General features: G+C 39.4%; 1 protein-coding gene across 1 annotated transcript; it reads right to left on the reverse strand.

Annotated features, from left to right (window-relative positions):
• Nucleotides 1-3,769: 3,769 nt before the first annotated feature.
• Nucleotides 3,770-20,893, reverse strand: tm9sf4 (transmembrane 9 superfamily protein member 4). The gene is made up of 18 exons (XM_046395666.1): nt 20,777-20,893; nt 18,436-18,546; nt 15,472-15,571; nt 15,157-15,313; nt 14,849-14,993; nt 12,900-13,023; nt 12,642-12,763; nt 12,405-12,516; nt 12,125-12,195; nt 11,909-12,041; nt 8,771-8,852; nt 8,562-8,637; nt 8,270-8,353; nt 6,869-7,044; nt 6,632-6,695; nt 6,300-6,419; nt 5,208-5,297; nt 3,770-4,675 (listed from the first exon to the last, which is right to left on the reverse strand). The coding sequence occupies exons 1-18, from the start codon at nt 20,792-20,794 to the stop codon at nt 4,526-4,528; spliced, it is 1,935 nt and encodes a 644-aa protein (XP_046251622.1). The 5' UTR covers nt 20,795-20,893; the 3' UTR covers nt 3,770-4,525.
• Nucleotides 20,894-20,938: the final 45 nt, after the last annotated feature.

A 20,938-nucleotide genomic window follows, 5' to 3' on the forward strand; every position in this document is an offset into this window, starting at 1 on the left:
TTGTACAATTTTCTTAGGAGGAACCTGGAGAGCTTGTAAAAAGAATATGAGAGGACTGAGATACCACAACACGGACTTTGTAATTTGACCCTTCTAGACACTGAACTTTCCGGAAACACAGAGGGACAAAAACAGGATTTAACACCTTCACAGGCATACACACGAAACAGACATCTCATTTAAATTGGTACTTCAGCTATTCAAGATTAAATGGCCTATAGGTTGGAGAAGCGGCTTGTGATCGGAAGGTCGCTGGTTCGATTCCCCCATCGGATGGGCAGGAAAAATTTGAGTGTGGTGGAGTGATAATGTCCCCAACCCCCATGAGCTGGCTCATGTGCCCTTGAGCAAGGCACTTAACTCCCAGTATGCTCCCTGGGCGCTTGATGCAGCTTGTGTGTTTCACTGCATGTTGCATGTGTGTGTGTGTTGCAATCAGTAATGGGTTAAATGCAGAGAAGTGATTTCCCAGCTTGGGATTAATAAAGTAACTTAAATTAAAAAAAAAGAAAATTTAAAACTGATACAGCAGTACCTGAAATATCCTGACTTAAACTCACAATGCAACTCAACAGCATCTTTCACTGGACTTACCCTGCTGGATAAAGCTATATGCCAATTAATTCCATTAACCACCTGTACAGTACCATACAGCGCAGTTTAATGTTACCCACCTACTGTTATTCATCATATAGGTTGTATCCTAAAACAGAGAAATGGTTAGCTATATGACACGCTTAATGAGCAACAGAAAGCTTTGCTCACTATTATTTATATATTAACATTTGTTGGCCCAGAGTGGACAAACAAAATGTTAGAAGTTGATGTCTCTCTAGGAGTTTTGATAATCTGATTGAACACTGCTGGAAGAACTGTCGGGTACTAGTCATGAGCTATATTCTCCCAGGAGTCTGCCAAACCTAAAACCTTTGCATGGTTATGATATGAACCAGCGCTACAGACAAGAGGCAGCTGACGCTCATGGGAACGTCTAGCAGATGGTTTGACAACAACTAAAGTACTGGCAAATGCAAAGTGTGATCTGACGATGGTACTAAGTGAAACCTCAGGGGATCAAAGTTATTACAATTCATCCAGAAAGAAAAATCAATGTCTATCAAAATTAACAGTAATCCATCTCATGGTTGTCGAGACATTTCGCTCAAAACTACAAATGCTGACCTCATTATGGTGCTATGGGAAAAATCATTAAAATGCATTTGGACCAATCCTCTTTGGAGAATATAAATATCTGCAACATTTAATGTTTGCATGCTTCAACTGAGATAACCTTAATGAGATATTCAGGGTTATTTATTTCTTAAACTTCAGAAAGCTCCCCCAGAGATACATGAAAACTCTGCTTTAACATTGTGACAAGTACTCCAACCCGAAACCAAAAAGCATGTGCAAAACCATAGAATGCCCCTCTTAACAATTTAAAAACACAATGGAAGCTGTTATACATATTCAACTTGTCATCACTTTATTGTTTGTGTCATTGTATATTTTGTAATTGGACATTCTGTAAAAGAAACAAAGAGAAAAGTAACAGAAACGAGTTCCTTTGACAGTCATCATGAGTATCATGCTTTTGGCTAAAACGATGACCATTACAGAGGAGGATCATTACAGACAGCGCCACAAACAGCTAAACGCAACAAATACAAAGCAGTTTTATTTACATTGTAAACCCCTGGATCATACAAACACATGCATGACTCGGGCCTCTTAAAAGTCTGTCTGTAAAAAAATTTTCCCTCCCATGTGCACTTGAATAGCAGGAGAGGAATGTCTGACTTTACATCAGACAGCAACCAAGTAACTCTGACATAATACAGAGGGCAGAGAAGGTCCAGTGAAGAGAAGATGGTATCTGAAGGTCTGATAGAGTGGAACTAAATAAAAGAGTAAGACATGAGTATGCTCATTTGAGTTGAGGCAACTTCTGAGTTATGTCTTGTAGCAAGTGGTGAGAGCAACAACTCGCTTGTCTTGCTCTCTTCAAGCAGCTCACACATGGCTGAATGAGTGTCGGGGTGGCTTGAGTGTAATGAGGTAAGGAGAGGACACCGGGGTTGGAATTATTCCTTCATTCATTCAACTGCTCTGACCCTGGAAAATCAGGGTTGGTCTAGGCACCTGTCCCCTCCCTCACTCCCACTGTACAGCTTTGCACCGAAAAAAAAAAAATCACCTTTACTTTTGTGCAAAAATGCCAACCACTTAAAAACAGATCTAGTGAAGCACGTCGGTTCTTCACTAAAATGAGTTAAATACATCTCCAATAAATATTTACCCGAAGGGCTCAGAGAGTGCAGTGCATGCTGTATTGGTTTACTTTAGTTTCCTTTCATCATAGAAGATGTTTAGAAGTTTGTGATCTTTTCAGGTCTGTGCTGCTTGGTGTAATTCTGTCTTTACAATATTCTCTTAACATCCTCCACTAAGCCAGTATAATGTATCAATGTTCTGCTAGATTTGTGTTGGGGCAGCAGAAAATCATAACTGTTCTGTGCTGGAGAAACAATAGAGTTGGAATAAATCTATATGTACTGGTTTGTCATTTTGGGAAATACTACTCTGCTTTCTATTAGAGAATGATGTTAGTGTAATATTAAACTACCTCCTGCAGATGGGTAGCTTAGCTTAGTATTAAAATGATAACAAGGGGGAACAGCTGACAGCTTGACTTGACTGTTACCCTTTTTTTTGCAGATCAAGGCAAGCTTTTTCCTGTTTTCAGTCTCTGTGTTGAGCTAAGCAAACCAGGTGCTGGTTGGAGCTTCATATTTAAAAAGAAAGTTATGAGAGCGGTCTCGCTGTTCTCATCTAACTCTGTTCCTGTAAAATCATGATTATGATATTATTTGATATATATTATGTAATTTAGCTATAGTAAAATACATTGTTTGTCTGTGGGAAGCCCTTAGCTTGAGTTGCTTGTCAAGCATTTTTTTTTTTTTTCTAAATCAGGATCCACCCATGTGCGATGCATTTTGAAAGTTTTTAGCTGATAAATTCCATGAAACACATAAAAGTATAATCACATGTCATGGGGGGGAGGGGGGTAAGCACAAACTGTAACTCCAGAATAAGGGTATCTGTCTACACAAAAACAATGACTGTACAGATCTAAAAAAGAACACTGTGGATTACATTTCAACGCTCTGCCTCCCATGACATCAAAGCGCTGTCAAGATGATTTCTACCACTACTGGTAGAAACACAGAGGTGATCTTGCTGGCATTCAAAGATCATTTTTCATATTATAGACAAAATGTACCATACCATTAGACTTAAAGTTACAAGGAATCAGGCATCATAAGCCTAACCTTTTAAAATAATCCTCAAAAGCAGAAATTTTCCTCCTTCTTTCCATTACTGCATAGTTCAGCAGGCACCCAGCACTGCTAAGGCTACACTGACAGCACGGTTAATGAGCAGAAAAACATGTACAGTTTTCTATGTTTCTGCTGGAAAATCTTCAAACTCATATTTGTGTTGTAAACTTACAAATGCAAAATGTTATTCCTGCTTGACTTTGCTGTGTAAGACTGCAGTTTTTCCCTCATCTCCACCAGTAGCTTCACCCAACAGTCCACTGCTTTAAGGCATCGTGTTCATAATGCCATTTAGACCTGTTCTCTAGCATTTAGAGCAAACGGACCGATGCTTTGCCATTAATAACAGACCCATTGTTTTGGGAGGAGAAGCTGATATTTTGATTAAGGTTGTAATGACCATGGTCACACCAGGACATGGAAACTGGAGAAAAAAAGAATATAGAACATTTAATTCTTCTCTTCCTTCTTCTGTTACAATGCAGAACTTCCCAGCATAATTTCCATCCACATCAGTTCGCCAAAACAAATTTAACACCATAACCACAATTAAGACTCCCTAGTCCTTCCCTGATCTCCATCTCCATAGTCTCCAAACTGAAACCAAAGTGACATGTGAAAACAGACCTTGGAGGAAAGAAGGAATTTATATAAGGAAATCAGATAAAGACTGAAAGAAATGAAATCAAAGATAAATCGTGTGATGAAAAATAAAAACCTGGATAAGTTAGATTCATTACACAAACAAAAAGACAAAAATGCTGACAAATGACAAAAAGGTATCATTTAACAAGCTTTGGCCCACTGTGTTGTGTGCAAGGTGAGACAGCAGAAGACATTAACAGTCCCATCAGAGGGGAAATTCCCTCTGGATTTCTGTCCTGGAAGGGGGGGGGGCATAGAAGCAAGGGGAGAAAGAAGGAAATAGCTGGTTTCGCTCTGCCAACTTGCTGTTCTTCCCCATTAGGCCAGTGGGTGGGGATGTTGTGCAGAGAAAAAAAAAACAAAACCAAAAAACCAAAAAAAACCCTCTTGGTTCCCTCGACACACAAGTCAGTGCTTGTTGGACATGAAGAATAAAAAATATATACATTAAAAGACAGAATGTGACAAAATATATATATATATATTTAAAAAAAAAAAACCAACACAACAATAACAAGAGCAGCGTCAGTGATGACTTAGTCAATCTTGACTGCAGCGTAAATTTTTCTGATGAACATGTAGGCTGCATAGAAGCCAATCGTGCCCGTTAGCAGCCAGAAAGACAGGACCATCAGGGCCGTATAGCCAAAGTACAAGAGGGAGGGAATGAACTCCACAATATCCAGCTGGAGAGAAACGAAGACAAGAAAATCAGTTTTAATATGCACTGCTTTTTTTTTTTGCATTTGATTAAGTCTACTTAAGGGGAAACTCCAGCAATTTAGTATTCACCTCCATAAAGTTAATAGCAAACCTGTTTTGGCAGCAGGGGGCTGAGATACTTTCTACTTTTAGCTCCCTGGAAGAGCCCATTTCAATCATCAAATACATTACATTGCTGGCTTACTCAAAGTGCGTCATTTAGATACACGGCTCTCTTACAACCTTAGGTGTGACAGAGCATTTAAGAGTCACAAAGCTCACATGGTGTGTGAGTTGGAGCAGTGTCACCGCTGAGAACAATAGTTCTGTTCCAAAATAATAACAGGCAAGGCATTCAGTTTCTTTGTGTTTTACATGCTGCTGCAGCCAATAATCTGACATTCAGTCACTCTTTCCAAAAGCATTATTTAACTGAAATCTTCTCAGCAGCTGAAGAATTAGACAAGAGTTTGCTGTGGATATGTGCGAGTCTCAAACAAACTCCCAGGCATTTACCTTGTTGACGAAGTAGAAGACGGCGTAAATGAGGACATAGAACGCAGAGCCTCCTGAAACCAGGAAAGTTCTCCACCACCATCGGTAGTCCTAATAGTGAGGAGAGAAATGGGGAAAAGGTGAGATGAGGGTGTGTGTGTATGGACAATGCACCGACGTTTCTGTTAAATGGATCTGAATAATGATGGAAACACAAACTGCTGGGTTCCAGAAGCATTTCTCAAATTTGCTTCTAACATCACCATACTGGAAAAGACAGCGTTCAATACTGAGAACGGTATAATGAAGTAAGGAGTAGGGAACATTTTCTTCACACTACACAGTACCTCATTATAAGATATTGTGTTTTATAAGTTGTAATCAGGGTTTTGGGTTGCCAGCTTTGGATTTTGAGAAATTCATCAGACAAGTTCGTATCCTCACATGCTTTATGTTTTCACTCCTTCAGACCTCAGCTTTGTTTTTTTTTACCATTTTCCCTCCTCTACATGTTGACTGTCTTCACATCACATAACAGACTACTCATTGAAGTTCACACTCAGTGACTTAAAAGGCCATGACTGTAAGCCTTTCCAGCAGAGTCTAACAGTAGCTCCTTGCGGCTGCTGAGCTCTGACGACCAGTTCTACGTCACTTTCTGCACCACTGAATGGTGCTCAGCCATCTCCACCACGTCCCCTGACCCCTCAGTGACACAAACCTCATGAGCCATGCCTCCTACAGTCACTCCTCTCTTCAGTTGGAGGGCTTAATTACCCTTTAAGCATTTCAATCAACTGAGATCAATGTCATTACAAACACAGGGTCAACAGGGCGCCATATTTTTCATTTTCATTTTCAAAACGCAGAAAGACGACGGATTTGCAGCTTTGATTAATATTGGCGGAGACTGAAAGTCAAGCTGATTCCAACAGTTTGTGTATGATATCTGTGATCAGGATTCCTCCAATGCTATATTAGACACGAGAAGGAGAGCATTCGGATCAAATTACAAGGGTAATCTTTTTGATCAAACTTGGCCATGCAACCAAAAGAAGAACGGTAAATGACAGCCTACAGTACTGTATTCACACCGAGTCTAAATGAACTTACCTCTGCACAGAGCTGGAAATAAACCATTACAATGCTGATCTGAGAACAGGAGACCACCAAAATGATGAAGACTAGAAACAGGAAGCCAAATAGGTAATAGAACTGATTCTCCCAGATGGCCTGTAGGTTGTGAAACAAAAACAGATGTTGACATTACTGTGCATTTGAGGATGAAGCAGCTGATTTTACATCAGACATTTAATGAACAATTTCAAGAAAGTCTAAGAAATATAAAGTCACAGTCAGGCAATGAGGTGATCTAGCTGGGGAATAAGACACGATTTGGTTTTACGTTGATCCCAGTGTATTTAAAGCAGAGCAGTTGTACTTACACTGAAAATAAAGAAGAGCTCGATGAACATGGCACCAAATGGCAGGATCCCAGCCATCAGGATTCTAGTGTTTTGAAAAAAACAAACAAACAAACAAAAAAAAACAACAACAACATTTTATTCCAAGGAAGCATACCTCAAGTCAAAAGTTAAAATGCTACACAGTAGTTATCAGCCCTCTGAGTAACTGATATAAGATACAGACAGACTGTTACAGCAGACTGGTTAAAAACTCACCCTACAAATTTGTTCATATACCAGCGCTGCTCCGGAACCTGCCGAGGGATCTGGTTGGTGCGTACTGGGTTATCATATGGTTGTTTGCGAAAACCAAAGTAATAGCCCAGGTAGACCAAAGGCATCGAGATACCGAACCACATACACAGCAAGGCCAGCATTGTGGTGAAGGGAACCTGAAGTTTTGAGCAGAGAGCAGGGAAACAGCAAGAAGAAATGTCAATACATGAAAAAGGATGTTTTGCAATCCATGTGATTGTACTGATAAACTTAAAACTTGAAGTTAAAAGGCACACCCACACGCTTTTAAGTTGGAATTACAAAAACACTGCATATTGCTGTAGTATGTTTCCTCTCCAGTGTTCTTGTCTACCATAATTTACGGAAATATTTTTGCTACCGACCTCTAAAATCAAGATGTTTGTGCTTCACTTCGGGGAAGCTATGATGTCATTCTTCTTTATATAATCAATGGTCTGAACCCAACAGATGAGGACTGCTGCAATATGTATCTTCACTGTCTTTGGACTTACTTATCGTCTCTGTTGCCATTCAAGTAGTACCTGGCTATCAAGTCACATGCTACCAAAACATACATACAGTGTCTATAAAAAGCATTCATTATTGCTTTTATTAATGGAATCATAGTTTAATATATATCAAAAATTTACCAAAAAAACCTCTTTAATGTCAAAATGAAAACAGATTTCTACAATGTAATGTTATTTAATTAAAAAATCTAGAATGTAAAATAACTGATTGTATAAACATTCACCCCTTTCATGTCAGTATTTAGCAGATGGCTACAATCACAGCACTGAGTCCGTGTGGACAGGTCTCAGTCAGGGCTGAACATCTGGACACTGCAATTTTACTCCATCAATCTTTGCAAAAACACTGTCCACACTTCCTGTATCAGTTTCATCTTAAAAGCCCTTTCTTGTTTCAATGGACAGAAATCCTTGATCTTTTTACCAAGGTTTTGATTGTGGAAGAGGAACATGTGGAAAACTTACTGACTTACAAGCTTCCCATGAACACTTAAAATGTAGCAGCTGCCGTCTTCTGTGAAGCTGCAATAGGCTGAAGCTTTTTTTTTTGATAATTTTGGTGACAAACTTAAGAACAAAAGTTCAGTTAAATGGTTTTTGTGAGGGAATAAGAACACCTTATGTCACAGTCGTCCTGATGGATTCTGGTGCCACTACACTACCATTCATGGCGCACATTGGGAGCGACTGCTGTGCAACACCTAGATACCTACTGGTAAAATTTGGTATACTGGTCCAGTCTGGTGTTTGACATATCAAACTGATTCAAAAATCTTTCTACCAGCCCCAAGCCCAATGTATGCTGAATCCATACCTTTTAGATTAGGTGCATCTGAGTCAAGATACTTACAGCACCAGATGAGTGTTCTCCCCAGATGAAACAGTTGAGGATGAAGCAGATTCCAAAAACCACTGCAGGATACAAAGTTGCAGTCTGCAGTGACACAACAAACAAAATCTAAACTTCTTTGCCACAGCAACATCAATGCAAGCCAATTTAAGTATTTCTTCACATATAAGATCTTGCTTGAAGAACACTTAACACACACTGGGTACAATGTTTAGAAGTAGGGCAATATACCAATGCAGGAGTGATGAGAGACAGATGTTTTCACTGTGAGGATTTAATATTATTGCCTTACACAAAATGCTCCTTTCTTCCATCGATGGCCCTTCAGTGTGCGGTACAATCTGCCAGCAAAGTAGCCACCGAATACACTGGAAGAGCAACATTAACACAAAATAAGCCGCAAATCAAAGAAATGCCCGTTATGAAAATAGGCTTTTTCTTAATGCCTGACAAATTTCAGATTTTTGTAATGAGGATCAGAGAGGTGAAAATGGCTCCTACCCCATGAACATGAAGAGGAAGCAAGCAGTGGTCATCAAGGCTCCTCTACTGGATGGAGACAACATGCCCAACATAGCAACAACTTTGAGACACACAGACACACACAGGTTAGAACAGATTAATCAGAGTATTTCCAGTTTAACGCAGTAACCCAATTACAAAAATCCCGTGAAAATAAGAAAAATTTTCTTACTGACACTTTCTTACTGAGAGTTACTGGAGAAGACTGATACCAATCTCATGTCTATATGCTACCCAGTTTTGTCCAGGAATCAAAGTATTACTGATTCTGATTCTAAATACAAAGCTAGAGCCAGCAGGCTACCTCTATTTAGCTTAACATAACAACAGGAAAGAGAGGGAAACAGCTAGCTCTGTCCAAAGTTTAAAAAAACTGTCTACCAGCACCCACCAAGCTTTCTAATTGACATGTTATATCTTGTTTGTTTAATCAGAGCAGGAGTGGGGCTCACACATCACTGTGTTGGCCGAGTTACAAACAATAAATACCAATAAAGCAATATTAGACGATTAGACAACTACACTCTGGACATTAACTCATAACAACTAATGTTCAGAAAAAGTTGATGTAAGTGGCTGTTTACAACCGACATTAACATGCATGTCCACATATGTCCCGAGTGACCACTTTGAAATCAAAACTCACCTTCCCACTTCATACGCAAATAAACATATAGATCAGTGGGAGAAACAAAAGTCCAAATATTAAAGAATTTGTCACAGACAGTACTTCTCAACGGTTATAGTTTCTCTTCAATCAAAAACTCATAAAACTGACTGACTTTACAGGGATGTCCAGTAGGTTTCACCATGGCTGACAAAGAAATAGACTATACTGTTTACTGTATTTGTTAGGTCTGACATATTTAACATTAATAAAATGTTGTTTTCGCTCATAAATGTAGTGCAAATGCTGAAATAAGTTGAAAAAGTGTCTTCAAACAAACAAACAAATTTTAGAAGGTAAGAAACAAACCTTTTTTACAAGGAAAGAAAGAATGTCATCTTTTGTGTTTATTTTTGAATTTATAAGAACGCATGAATGATTTAGACTTTGCCTCAGCCAAGGAGGTCTGGGGAAATTCCTGTTCCTAATGATGAAAACAGCTGAGACAGTATGTTCACTTAGCAGGTAAGACAGCCCTAAGACTTAGGCTACATTACAGTGAACCAAATAAAAATCAGCCGGTGTGTAATCTATTCTGTCTATTGTTGTTGCTTTTTGTTATTTAGCAGAGGACGTCAGCTATTTAAATTGTACTTCAGTGTGGCCCAGAACAGATTCATGTACACAGTGCTAAAAGAATGTGGTCAAATGTGGCCCAGACTGCCTCTGGTTTGCGGTCTGAGTGATCAGATCTCCATGTGTCTTCAATGCATCTTGGGTGCATTCACACCAGCAATTAGAGCTGCCTGCTTGTAATCACACCACCAAGGGCAGATGTTAATTCCAGATGTAATCAGGCTCAGAGTTAACTGGGATACTCTAATTAGTGAGAACCTTTAAACAGCTAAACCTATTACTTTGATTTCTAAAGCAATCAAATATATTTGCGTGCACGGCAACAATTAGAACTAGGGATGGGTCTTGTTAAGATTTGACTGGTACTCTTAAGTAAGGGTGGGTAAAAAAGCAACATAAATCAAATAAAAATCAATAAATCTTGAATCTTATTTCCTATGATTGATTGAAATGCTCTACTGCATGAATAGGTAAAATTCCAGCAGAAGCCTTTCCCAGTAGAGTGAAAGCTTGGCTGCAAAGCTGTCTATGTATTTAAAATGCAGTATCATTAAAGCCCCTGTTGGTGTAATGATCAGGTGCCCAACACCTTTGGCCATATGGTGTAATTACAATTGGAAGACGAACGTGAAGAATACTGTGAATAATTTCTATGGCATCACACAGGGACTACAGTTAGCGAAGTGAAGCAGTGATCAGCAATAACAAATGAGACCAACACACACTGCAGCATCAGAATAGAAGAATGTGGTGAAAAAAAATAATCCTATGTTCGGTGTGTTTCTGTGCCTGCTCAGCATCTTGAACAGCAATGGCATTCCCAAGAGCTAACGGCACAGCAGAAAGGCTGACCCTTTGCTGTAGACATACAGTATATACAGAGTATGGATATGAATGCACAAGGGTGTATATACATGTATATTTATATATTAGGAATGCTCCTTATGACTAATTTCCCTGATGTTTAAATGGTAAGTTTAAACTTAGATTAGTTCAAAAGTCTAAAAGCAAAAAACACTCAGAAAACAGTGAAAATCTAACTACCTAACGACTGTCTAGAAACACTAACTAACCTACTAAATACCATAAACACAGAACTATGAAACTGATACTAAAACATCTATGCTGACAGTGAAATGACTAGAATGACTATAATAAATCCACCTAAACTGCTCCAAACCGCTACTATCTCTCCACAGCTGACAAAGTGGTGAGACACTGACTTCATAGGAGGGGGAGGAGGTGTGAGGAGGGGAGTGGGGCTGGTGACCAATTATGTCACATGCCTCCAGATCTGCCACTCACAAAATTCAATTGCATTAGCTGGGTTTCAAACTGTAGAGGGCAGTCACCATGCATATTTCAAACACAAAATGTAAAATTCAAATACTTTGCATTAAAATGTCAAGATCTGGACTTGAATTGAGCAGTACCAAGACTAAATATCTATTCAAATTGATTTTCAGCAGAAAAAGAGGTTTAGTGGCTTTGTTACTCTTTAAACACTGTAAAACAAACACACAAACAAAAAAACCCCACTGTCCATAAATCTCCATTCATCCAAAAAATGTTACTAATACAACAACACAGTGTTTACCTCGTATAGTGCTCAAAAACTATTTGTGCTCCTTGATCCAGCAACAGCTGTCCCCTGAATTAAAGTTCCTACTTATGTGATAAGTGAGCCAATGCACAAGGGTGACACCCAATGGACCGACGTGGTGTCCTACATACACTTAGCTCGAGCAACGACTCCTACATGGACATTAATATAAAGCTTAATAAGCTTCTAGTATTTCTGCTGCTGACTAGTGAGGGTAACCACATTTAAACAACTAGTTGGAAATGATGACAGAGAGAAAAAACAAACTCACAGATGACAATGAGGACCATGCAAAAGAGCTGGATCCCTGAACCCAGCAGAGAGCTGAGGATCATGGGATATTGAGGTGGCCTGAAGACATCACCGTGGACATTCTTCCATCCTGACTCCTCCATGGTGTCCTCCTGGTTAGAAAGTAGAAAATAATTAATGAACAAATAGAACCCAACTTTATAATCACTTTCCATAAAATCGAATATTTTCTTACTATGTCATCTTCTCTGTTGTAGTTAGCAATGTCCTTCCTCAAAGTCCTGATAATGATCATACTCAGAATACCTAAGGGAGAAAACAAGGATAAAAAAAAGACAGAAATCTCAACATGACATGCTGTCATCCATCCAACCACAGATTTACATTTTGCATCGATTTTATACATAAGCTATGCATTTACTCCATGTAATTTTGGCCTTGGGTCTAATGACTTATGGCATTTATTGTGTTTATATGTGCACTTAAAAGATGACAACTGAGCTGAGTTAACATACCAGACAGGAAGAAGACAACGACCACAGAGTTGACAATGGAGAACCAATGAATCTGGACATCGCTCATGGTCAGGTACGTGTCCCATCGAGACGCCCATTTCACCTCGCTCTCCTGCACAGAGTATAACAAGTAACAACTGTAGTCAAAGAAAGCCAGCTTTGGGTGATCAGACTCTAAGAACACTTGTATTCACAAATTGTTTCAAGTCAATGGTAATCCATGTAGCAAACACCAACCTCCCAGTGGACAGAATAGGTGAAGAGGACCTCATTCTCCTTGGTCGGGTCTATCTCCTGGGGGGCAGAGCCACTGGCCTCAGGCAAGGTGCAAGTTTTATCATTTTCCACAGCCTTGAGATCTGAGAATAAATAAATGCAGTGAGTGATAATTTTACACTTGTGAGTTTTCCTTCTACCACCACAGCTTTCATTTAAACACAGGTCACAAACGTTTCACAACTATAAGCAATTCAAAAAGAGCGTGCTGACACGTACCATCTACTTTTACACTTTGTGGTATGACCTCAAATCGCACCACCCTGTAGTTGTGAACTTCCCCCTGCTCCAGCTTCTCCTTGTGGAAGTACAGGATGAAGGACAGGTGGTTGTGCAGATAAAACTGAGGAAGAAAAGAGAAAGGACAAGGACAGGACAAGAATTGGTACCCTTGAAAAAATACTTTTGGTATGTCCTGTTGCACTGGTGACATGCACTCACTGTATTACGGTTTTCAACATACAGTGACACAGATTACTCTGAAGAAATAAAAAGCAAAAGAATGCGGAAATTAATTTCAAGGATGAAAACATTATCCAAGACATTTTACTTTTGTTCCATTCATAATTTTATTATTATTTTATGAACTGTCTAAGATTTTCCAGGTTTAAGACATGATCATTTGCACTAATACCGACATCAGTATCGGGTATCGCGTGATAATGGGCTCGTGTACTTGTACTCATAATCATAAGACATCTTCATTACAACCTCTCTTCAGTTGAGCTGAAAGGGTAGGTGGAGCAGGAACAATGTCGGCAGTTTGGGGAGATGATGACAAAAAGTATAGCAGACTACAAACTATACTCTGCTAAATAAAAGCAAGATGTACAGACCTGCTGGAACAGCATGTACTACATGCTAGTGTCTCTTCAGAGGAAGAAGCCTAGAACTTCAATTACCCTGGTAACCAGCCAGAAAGCCTGATTGTGTTCTACAGAATCAAATTATTCTCCAGCTCCATCCTCTCTATTCCATGGACCCACGATCAAACAGCCCAGCTCCCAGTCTGACGGTGGCCTGGACCTGACAACAGCGGACTGTCTGGACTACAGAAGTTAGCCCATGGAGTTGTCACAGGATTATTAAGATTGTCTATTAGGCACAAGAGGTGTCACGGTGTCACATTTTTTTCCGGCCAGATGTTATCATTGTATCATTATCATGTCATAGGATAATAAGACCTAAATGTTCCACAAACCATCAGCTTTGAGAATTTCTGGTCCTTGGAAAGATGTTGTTGATGACCCCAGTTTTACATGACTGGTTTCCTTTGTTAAGTGATCACGAGAGTACCCAAGTACAAGTACTTGAACCAGTGCATACCTGCTTCTAAGCTCCAGAAAATATTAATCACATGACTGCGGTGTAGACACACAGTACAATTAAGCCTCACTTACACCAGAGGAGGGAAAACAAATTCATCTCTCCTTGTTGTTTCTCTCTGCTTGCAAAACAACAGAAAGTGCATAAAAGCTGCTGTGTGGTGGAAAGCACTATCAACAGGGCAAAGAACCCTGGAAAAAGGTTTTATTAGCACCTGCACCGAAATAGTATTTCAGAACACAAAATGGATAGACTGGGGCATCCTGACACTTTGTTAAAAAGCACTACTAAAATACTTTAATAAGTTTGTTTTTGTTGGTAAAAGGATTATTTCTGAAGGTGGTATGTTCAAGAAGGTTTCCAAACTCAATATGCACCACTTCTGGGATGGTTTGTTGTAGAATAAGTTGCTGAACTCGCTTGCTTGTAGCTTCATAAGAAATATCTATTGTTTAATTTGACAGTCAACAATTAAGTGGATCAGTTCTTTGTATTTTGGCAATTCCTGGAAATGTGAACCTGTTGTTAGCAGGTGCATATACTATCATTTTTTTTTGTTCATATGTAACAGTCTGGTATACCCTGTTTCCATGCATTTTGTTGCTTGCTGCTACAAAGTTGGCTGTGAGAGACCTAATACAAATCTGTTGTTAGCACAATAAACTTGATTGAAGCCAAAAAGTTACAGTTGTTCCTGTTCCATCGCACAAGACAACAGAGTAGGCTAGACTTCCTCTCCAGCAGGCATGGTTTTCAGAGTATGATGTGTTCTGCTCTGTCTCTATTGCAGTCACGTGATTAATGTTACAGCCCTACAGGACAGACAGATACCATACAGCTACCTTGTTGCTGTCGACAAAGCCCAGTCTGTAGCCATGTTCAAACTGGATATCTTTGACCACATCTTTCTTCTGCTCCTCCTCCCCTGCTGCTTCTCTGTTGGGGTAAAACTCTAATCTGGTCGCAACTGGCAGATTGTCTGCAATACTGAAAGGCACAGGGATGTAATTCCATTAGTTTTGGTTTGCATAATGAACATTCAAGACAAAAAAACCCATAATGATAAAAAAACAACCAAGTACTAATAATTCAATTCTTAGTAACAATAATTCGTGACAACAGGTAGCAGCGGTGAGGAAGGGATGCTCACAGGTGAACATAATACTCTTCCTGAATTCGCTCAGCAAACAGCTTGCTTTCTTCTATGGTGAGTTTTTTCTTGCTGCACACCATCTCACATTTCTTCTGCTTATTCATCTCAACATTGTAGAGGGTGTTCACAATACGGTCCCCACGTAACACCTCACCTAAAAGAAGAAATTACCCCCAAAAAATAAATAAATAATGAAAATACACTGAAAAATATTTTTACAGCAAAATGTAAGATAACATTGCGTTTTGTTAATACTATAAGCTGAAACTACATGATAAATTTAGAGATGTATCAGAGATGCTTTTAACTTACCAAGGTTCTCTCCCTTGTAGAAAACAGATTCTGGCTTACAGAAAGGCAGGGAGTAGTATTCATAAGGAAGCTGGGTACGGGAGCTGGTCAGCTTCACTGCCTGCAAAACAAATCATCTGACTGAACGACTGGGTAGACTGATGTACAAAACTACAGGGACTGACATTAGAAACTGTAGTTTATATACACAACCCGATTTGAAATTCAGTTGTGACGCTGTGTAAAAATACAAATGAAAACAAAATTCAACCACCCTCAAATGAACTGAGTTTACCAACACAGGTTTTATAGAGTGTTCCTGTGCTCGTGTAGGAATAGCCTTTATAGAATCACTCATCAGGAGCAATAACAATTCATGGTGACACGCCAATATCTCTCTGCGCTTGTGAATAAATGAGCTTTTCAAGGATGCCCCTTTCGTACGCTACCATGATACTATCACACTGTTTGAAACGTGATGTTGGCATCTATTCACAAGAATAAACCAAACATTAAATAAACATTAAATACATTGCTATTCAGAGAATCCAGAGATTAAGGATTGGGGAGGCAAAGGAGAGGTACCAGAGGAAGCTGTAAGTGTGAACTTCATTTTTTTTTTTTTAAAAGAATTTCTCCTCAGGGATAAATAAAATAATTCTGATTCTGAAATTAACTGTTTTATCGTCTTTCAAATAAGTCAGAAAGGATTAGAATATTATTACACTCTGCTTGATACACACATAACAGCCACAACAATAACGCCACCTGTTTGATATTTTTTTAGATCCTCTCGTGCTGCTACAACAGCTCTGATCTATCAGGGAAAGGGACAGAGGACCTCTGGGGATATTCTGTGGTGGCCAGCATCAGACTGTTGGATCCTTTGAGTTCTGTGCATTGAGGGTGGTAGAGTGTTTCCAGCTTATTCCGGTACATCCCACAGATTTTCAATCAGGGTGGGATCTGGGAAGTCTGCAGGCCATTGTTGTGGTCCTCGAGACGTTCCTGAGCCATTTTCGAAACATGACGGGGTGCCCTGTTCAGCTGGGGAGGAGGCTAATGCTGACAGGCAGAACTGTAGCCATGGGGGTGGGGTGTGCAACATTGGTCTGCAATATTTAGGTGGTTGGCGTGTGTCACATCCCCATTTACCAGAACCCAATGTCTCATGGTAGAACATTGCATTGTAAACGGATGATTAATATTATTCACTTCACCTGTCAGAGCGGTGTTGAGTTGAGGCTGATCTGTGTATGTTTAACATAGTGTCTAAACATTTTTGCAGTCGGGTTGTGTGTATGTGTGTGTGTGTGCAAACAAATACAACAGGTAACACACTCTAGCGTGTTTGACCATTTGGTTTGCTTTGCTTAGGCCTGTGTGAAAGGAAAGCTATTAGACTTGAACTCTGCTCTGGACCGAAACCCTCCTCAGGCTCTGGTGGAATTTGTTCTTGGTGTGAAAGCAAAGTAGTTCACAGATATCTGATTTTAAACTTAAAACTGCGATTAAATCTGTATACATGATTTATATAATAATGCTAGACCATCTGGTAACCATGGTAATACATTATACATGTGAATGCAGAGATTTTTCCTCCACAGTCAGAAAGTCAAATAGGAATGAAATGAAAATGAAAATGAATGAAAACGTGACCAAAATGTTGATGTCGTTCTCCAGAATTTGACATTCCATCATCCACATAACATGAGAAGGCAGGCATCAAAACTGAATGAATGAATGATTTAATTACCAGTTAGTCTGCATATTTTCATTGATACACAGATCCATATATGTTTGTAATAAGTAAGTGGCATCATGAAATAGACCAGAGCCTAAAGGCACCAATGCATCATTTTAATCCTTGGTGTGGATCAAATAAACTAAACTACAGGTGTGAAATCATCCTTAGCTCTTAGAATCCACCCTGGGTCACACACACACAGAGAGTGAAAAAAAGAAGGGAAAAACGCAGTACAAACTGAGCTGAAATAAAACAAATGTGCATAAATTAGAGAAATAATATGTAGAGGATGTAACCTTGAAATTAGTTTGCTGGAAAACTGAACACTACCGAGCGCTGGTCAGAGAACACAGAGTCATCAGTTCCAATCATCCATCCATTTTCTATACCGCTTATCCATCAGGGTCGCGGGGGAGCTGGAGCCTATCCCAGCTGACTACGGGCGAGAGGCGGGGTTCACCCTGGACTGGTCGCCAGTCAATCGCAGGGCCAACACACAAAGACAAACAACCACACACTCTCACACTCACACCTAGGGCCAATGTAGAGTAGCCAATTAACCTAACATGCATGTTTTTGGTATTGTGGGAGGGAGCTGGAGAACCCGGAGAAAACCCACGCAGGCACAGGGAGAACATGCAAACTCCGTTCCAATCAATGAAAGTAAAGTAAAATGACAGTAAAAGTGGTCCAAACAGTAAAAAACTCTATAGCACTGCATTATTTTCTAGTTTCTGAAAAACACAAAGAAACACCTGCATGCCTGCCTGTGCAGTTACCTGTTCAGGGAAAGCTAGCAGGGCTTGTCAATTAGCTTACCACTCCGCAAGTCTAATTTGTGAACAGGCTTATTACTGAAACAAGTCTTTAAAGGTGTAATGTGTAGGAATTTCCTAAAAACAATGTGCAGACTCATAGAATATCAATCCCTATAAATCATCACTTGACCCACTAGCAGTTTGTGGTTTTGTTTGTATTTATATCCTGCTGCCCTCTGCTGTATTTATTCTGTATTTTGCTGTGTTCTGGACATTTCTGGATGTCAACCTTTGGGCAGTTGTATGTGGCCGTTAGCCGATATATGTGCAAGACTGGGACTCTATAAAAAGTGAAGCAACCAGATTAGAAGAAAATCAGTGCTGCTCTCTTGAGCTGGAGAAGAGGGGACAACTTTTTTTGATTGACAACTGTCACTTATTTCTGCTAACCTGTAAAATACTAATTCATTTTATTTTTACCTTAATATCTACCACGTCACCCTCATGAAAGTCCCGGGGAGCGACTCCAGGAACATAGAAGGGCTGGACCACAGGCAACAGGGACAACAGCAGCAGGACCCTCCACGTCTCCTGCAACACATTCAACACAACAAATCTTACATCACAAACACGATGGGTACATCATGAGATTAGACAAATAAAAAATACTATGTTCTCATATAAATCAAAACATTCTCTATACAAGCTAATTTCATCATGCCATCAAAAATACAAAACTACAAAAGACTAAATACAAATACTGTGATTTTTTTTACAGAGACACAAGCCATGCTGAGCTTGAAGTTACAAGAGAAAGTGAAAGTGCAGAGCTGCTGTGCATTGACTCTAAAGTGCGAGTCAAATCTCTTTCAAAAATCCCTCCAGGTAGAACAGACTGCTTCCACAAACGATGGACGATGGACAAACCTTTATAGATTTTTTTCTAACAGGCTTATATCACAATAACAAATTTTTTGTTTCTTTTTTGACAATGTCACATCAAAAAGCTTTACAAAGTCTGCCAGTTAAAGGACCACCATGTAGGATATGGGGGGGGTGTCTACTGGCAGAGACAGAATACAGTATTAAGAATTCTGTTTTCATCATATATAATCACTTTCTATTGAGTACTATTGTGGTTTCTTTATCTTAAAAACTGCTTCTCATTAACTACATAAAATAGAAAACTACTAATACCCACATCACTGACATGTATTAAAATGGACAAAGCGTCTCCACTACAATTATTTGATAACTTATGTTGCTAGTTCCTCATTGATACAAAATATAAATTTACAACTAGGAATAATTATGTGTGAATTAATTCATTTTTTTTTTTTAAAGAAGAAATGCCAATACTGAAAATCTGAAAAATCTTAACATCAGATCTGCTAACTGGCCAGGTCAATAATCAATCTATCCCTATTTCTCAGAGTACACTGTAAATCTACCTGCAGTCTATCATCAAGAACAAAATGTCCCTGTGAGAAGAAATCTGTGAAAATTCTCAATCATTCTGGTCATGAGAGACACTGTGCATGCAACTGTTGCCCAGTTGTTCAACAGTGACAGCCAACCAAAGAGAAAAGCTTAACATGTAAGCCAGTGTTTGCCATAAGGTGTGCTTCACGCAGCCTTTCAGGAACTGGCTCCATGTAGCACAAGAACTGGTAACATTTCCGGCATGACCAGGAACCCAAATGTAAAGCCGTGGCAACCATAAAATGATGTGAAAACAACATTAACGTTCTGAACTGGCCATGCCATGAGTCAACAAAATAACCTTAATTCAATCCAAAATTACACCAACTAGTGCTGGTACTTCAAGGTATCATTATGACATAAATGTTAATTGCACAATATAATGGCAGCAAGACATGCAAGGTACAGGCCTAACTATAATGAGCAACCTGGAGTTCACTGTCTTACTCAACAACTCTTTGACATGTTCCCCAACCAGAACTGCTGTTTGGAGATAAATGTTGGGCAGAAAGCGGCAGTGTCCTGATGGGAAACTAACATAGACCTGCTTATTCCAACAAAGTCAAGGAGAGACACTATTGGCCTGTTCTTGCCAACAGTGTCTCTCCTAAAGTCGAAGTCGAGCGGGGTATACTTGATTTAATAGCTAACCGTAATTGTGTGATTCAGTACTAAATGAACGTAACTGAACAAGTTCGACTGAATGCGTTTTATAGACACTGTGAGTTACATGGTAGTGAAGAAAGATGGCAAACGTGTCTGCTGACGTTAACGTTTAAGTTCTCAGACAGTACCTGTAGCATATGAATAACATAAACAGTCTTAGTTTGCGTCATTTTTTTGTCTTTTATAACTGATCTGCTATTATCGCCTTAACCTCTTTCAGCACTGTTAACTGTACCGACAACAACCTCAAACTGACGGTGCCTGACAGAGCTGCCAAAGGCTAGCGTTCACGCAAAGTTCGGATAGCTGGTTTATCTTGGCTGTATGGCAAATGACAGTATAACAACTGAGCACGTGGTTATTTACACTCTACCAGAACTGTTTATTATAGCAGGGAAAAAAATATAAATATATATTTAAGCCACCGCTCGCTGACAATGGAGCTAGGTAACGATAGCTTGCTAACTACAGCAAGCAGTTAGCAAAATCGTCACATCGACATTCAAACAGCATCGAACTCCAGTAAATCCTTCCGAGTTAACGTTAAAACGGTGTTTATCGATTAGTTTAGATCTGTACTCTGCCACAATTGCAGCATATTGTAGGAATTACTTTAAAAGAACAGTATGAGCGATGTACACTTTAAAGAAAAAGAGTTCGCTTTTCCACTTACCATAGCCGCGGCCGCCATTTTGAAGACGTGTCATTGGTGACGTTGCGGAAGTCATGTATCCCATAATGTAGTACTGAGTAAGTGTTTTCTGATCTCGGCAGTGTTGCAGTGAATATCAGTGAATAGAATTAGTTTGCTTCTTTCTTTGAAATAATGTAATTT

This window comes from Scatophagus argus, chromosome 8 (genome assembly GCF_020382885.2).
Source record: "Scatophagus argus isolate fScaArg1 chromosome 8, fScaArg1.pri, whole genome shotgun sequence".
NCBI classification, from domain to species: Eukaryota; Metazoa; Chordata; class Actinopteri; family Scatophagidae; genus Scatophagus; species Scatophagus argus.